General features: G+C 53.5%; 1 protein-coding gene across 1 annotated transcript; it reads left to right on the plus strand.

The window, feature by feature from the left end:
• On the plus strand, positions 774-3,638 carry LOC109127413 (protein RNA-directed DNA methylation 3-like). Its single transcript, XM_019232058.1, has one exon. It carries the CDS (start codon positions 774-776, stop codon positions 3,636-3,638), a length of 2,865 nt encoding a protein of 954 aa, XP_019087603.1.

Raw genomic sequence — 4,225 nt, forward strand, 5'->3', positions numbered from 1 at the left:
CTGCCCTCATGTGCACAATTCTCGGCCAAAAGCATCCTGACGGGAGCATTAACTCCCGAAAGAGCTTTCGTTCACAGTTGTGTCCACGGGTATCATGGCAGCTGGCTTGATATAATTCATCCCTTCAGTACGCTTGGCCTCGATCAGACCACGAAAAAAATAAGGGAAAATGTTAACACTTGGTTGGATGATCAGCCACTACTGCCGGGAAGGATGTAATCGAGCCAGCATCAGTAAAACTTGAGACCATCATGGACCATCAGTCCATGAAAAATTCTCAAGCTATCAGTACACTCAGACAAAAATCACGATATGTGTACTGATGGACTGTCAACGTGGGTCAGTTGTCCACTGACAGTCCACGGGAAGGGCAAACGTGCTGCTGATATGTGTACTAACGGACAGTCCTCGTGGGCGAAAATCACCCAAACAGTCCACGTTGACTGTCCATCAGTACACAATTGTCTACTGACGGACAGTCCTCGTAGGCGAAAATCACCCACGGACATTCCTCGTGGGCGAAAATCACCCACGGATAGTCCACGGGAAGGGCCAACGTGCTGATATGCGTACTAACGGACAGTCCTCGTGGGCGAAAATCACCCACGGACAGTCCACGGGAAGGGCCAACGTGCTGATATGCGTACTGACGGACAGTCCTCGTGGGCAAAAATCACCCACGGACAGTCCTTGTAGGCGAAAATCACCCACGGACATTCCTCGTGGGCGAAAATCACCCACGGATAGTCCGCGGGAAGGGCCAACGATCTGATATGTGTACTGATGTACTGTCCTCGTGGGCGAAAATCACCCGGACAGTCCACGGGAAGGGCCAACGTGCTGATATGCGTACTGACGGACAGTCATCGTGGGCCAAAATCACCCGGATAGTCCACGGGAAGGGCCAACGTGCTGATATGCGTACTGACGGACAGTCATCGTGGGCCAAAATCACCCGGATAGTCCACGGGAAGGGCCAACGTGCTGATATGCGTACTGACGGACAGTCATCGTGGGCCAAAATCACCCGGATAGTCCACGGGAAGGGCCAACGTGCTGATATGCGTACTGACGGACAGTCATCGTGGGCCAAAATCACCCGGATAGTCCACGGGAAGGGCCAACGTGCTGATATGCGTACTGACGGACAGTCATCGTGGGCCAAAATCACCCGGATAGTCCACGGGAAGGGCCAACGTGCTGATATGCGTACTGACGGACAGTCATCGTGGGCCAAAATCACCCGGATAGTCCACGGGAAGGGCCAACGTGCTGATATGCGTACTGACGGACAGTCATCGTGGGCCAAAATCACCCGGATAGTCCACGGGAAGGGCCAACGTGCTGATATGCGTACTGACGGACAGTCATCGTGGGCCAAAATCACCCGGATAGTCCACGGGAAGGGCCAACGTGCTGATATGCGTACTGACGGACAGTCATCGTGGGCCAAAATCACCCGGATAGTCCACGGGAAGGGCCAACGTGCTGATATGCGTACTGACGGACAGTCATCGTGGGCCAAAATCACCCGGATAGTCCACGGGAAGGGCCAACGTGCTGATATGCGTACTGACGGACAGTCATCGTGGGCCAAAATCACCCGGATAGTCCACGGGAAGGGCCAACGTGCTGATATGCGTACTGACGGACAGTCATCGTGGGCCAAAATCACCCGGATAGTCCACGGGAAGGGCCAACGTGCTGATATGCGTACTGACGGACAGTCATCGTGGGCCAAAATCACCCGGATAGTCCACGGGAAGGGCCAACGTGCTGATATGCGTACTGACGGACAGTCATCGTGGGCCAAAATCACCCGGATAGTCCACGGGAAGGGCCAACGTGCTGATATGCGTACTGACGGACAGTCATCGTGGGCCAAAATCACCCGGATAGTCCACGGGAAGGGCCAACGTGCTGATATGCGTACTGACGGACAGTCATCGTGGGCCAAAATCACCCGGATAGTCCACGGGAAGGGCCAACGTGCTGATATGCGTACTGACGGACAGTCATCGTGGGCCAAAATCACCCGGATAGTCCACGGGAAGGGCCAACGTGCTGATATGCGTACTGACGGACAGTCATCGTGGGCCAAAATCACCCGGATAGTCCACGGGAAGGGCCAACGTGCTGATATGCGTACTGACGGACAGTCATCGTGGGCCAAAATCACCCGGATAGTCCACGGGAAGGGCCAACGTGCTGATATGCGTACTGACGGACAGTCATCGTGGGCCAAAATCACCCGGATAGTCCACGGGAAGGGCCAACGTGCTGATATGCGTACTGACGGACAGTCATCGTGGGCCAAAATCACCCGGATAGTCCACGGGAAGGGCCAACGTGCTGATATGCGTACTGACGGACAGTCATCGTGGGCCAAAATCACCCGGATAGTCCACGGGAAGGGCCAACGTGCTGATATGCGTACTGACGGACAGTCATCGTGGGCCAAAATCACCCGGATAGTCCACGGGAAGGGCCAACGTGCTGATATGCGTACTGACGGACAGTCATCGTGGGCCAAAATCACCCGGATAGTCCACGGGAAGGGCCAACGTGCTGATATGCGTACTGACGGACAGTCATCGTGGGCCAAAATCACCCGGATAGTCCACGGGAAGGGCCAACGTGCTGATATGCGTACTGACGGACAGTCATCGTGGGCCAAAATCACCCGGATAGTCCACGGGAAGGGCCAACGTGCTGATATGCGTACTGACGGACAGTCATCGTGGGCCAAAATCACCCGGATAGTCCACGGGAAGGGCCAACGTGCTGATATGCGTACTGACGGACAGTCATCGTGGGCCAAAATCACCCGGATAGTCCACGGGAAGGGCCAACGTGCTGATATGCGTACTGACGGACAGTCATCGTGGGCCAAAATCACCCGGATAGTCCACGGGAAGGGCCAACGTGCTGATATGCGTACTGACGGACAGTCATCGTGGGCCAAAATCACCCGGATAGTCCACGGGAAGGGCCAACGTGCTGATATGCGTACTGACGGACAGTCATCGTGGGCCAAAATCACCCGGATAGTCCACGGGAAGGGCCAACGTGCTGATATGCGTACTGACGGACAGTCATCGTGGGCCAAAATCACCCGGATAGTCCACGGGAAGGGCCAACGTGCTGATATGCGTACTGACGGACAGTCATCGTGGGCCAAAATCACCCGGATAGTCCACGGGAAGGGCCAACGTGCTGATATGCGTACTGACGGACAGTCATCGTGGGCCAAAATCACCCGGATAGTCCACGGGAAGGGCCAACGTGCTGATATGCGTACTGACGGACAGTCATCGTGGGCCAAAATCACCCGGATAGTCCACGGGAAGGGCCAACGTGCTGATATGCGTACTGACGGACAGTCATCGTGGGCCAAAATCACCCGGACAGTCCACGGGAAGGGCCAACGTGCTGATATGTGTACTGACGGACAGTCCTCGTGGCGAAAATCACCCACGGACAGTCCTCGTGGGCGAAAATCACCCACGTCGTGGCGAAAATCACCCACGTCGTGGCGAAAATCACCCACGTCGTGGGCGAAAATCCCCCACGGACAGCCAAAATCACCCGAGAAGCCAAAAATTCAAAAATTAATATTTTTGAAGAAAGTTTTCTGAAAGGAAACATCAAAAATATGTCAACAATGAGTTTAGGATGTCAAGTGTTGATCAAAAGTTGCTATAGACATCCGTGAAGACAACAAAACTCCGAACCTTGTAGCATGCAAAAGACATGGTTAGAAGCAAAAGAAAATTATGAAAATTTACCAGAAAATAGCTTTAACCATCCTTATGAAGCATGCAAAAAATCAGATTCAAATTCGAAGTATTTTTTTTTTTACATTAAAAATACTCCCGGAACACAACCAATGTCTACTGGTGACATGCTGAAAAAAAGTGTTTTGTCTATATAAGGGGTAGGCACTCCTCTGTGCCTACCAGGAGGGTGGGAGTCCGAATGGGTGTGGGTAATGTCCGAGTGCTTGGTGCAGCACGATGATGCTTGGGTTGAGGTCCGATGGCCGGGACTGTCTCCGGCGACTTTTCCGGTGACTTTTCCGGCGACTTTTCCGGTGGACCATTTTGCCCCTAAAATCAAATTTTCGCGCTTGTGTGGTCTTGGCCTGGTTTCATCCGTCTTCCAGCTGCTCTTTTGATTACATCTCGAGAGTGGTTGGAAAGATTGATGTTAGCGGGGCAATGAA

The sequence above is a fragment of the Camelina sativa genome, chromosome 11 (genome assembly GCF_000633955.1).
Source record: "Camelina sativa cultivar DH55 chromosome 11, Cs, whole genome shotgun sequence".
Classification (NCBI taxonomy): Eukaryota; Viridiplantae; Streptophyta; class Magnoliopsida; order Brassicales; family Brassicaceae; genus Camelina; species Camelina sativa.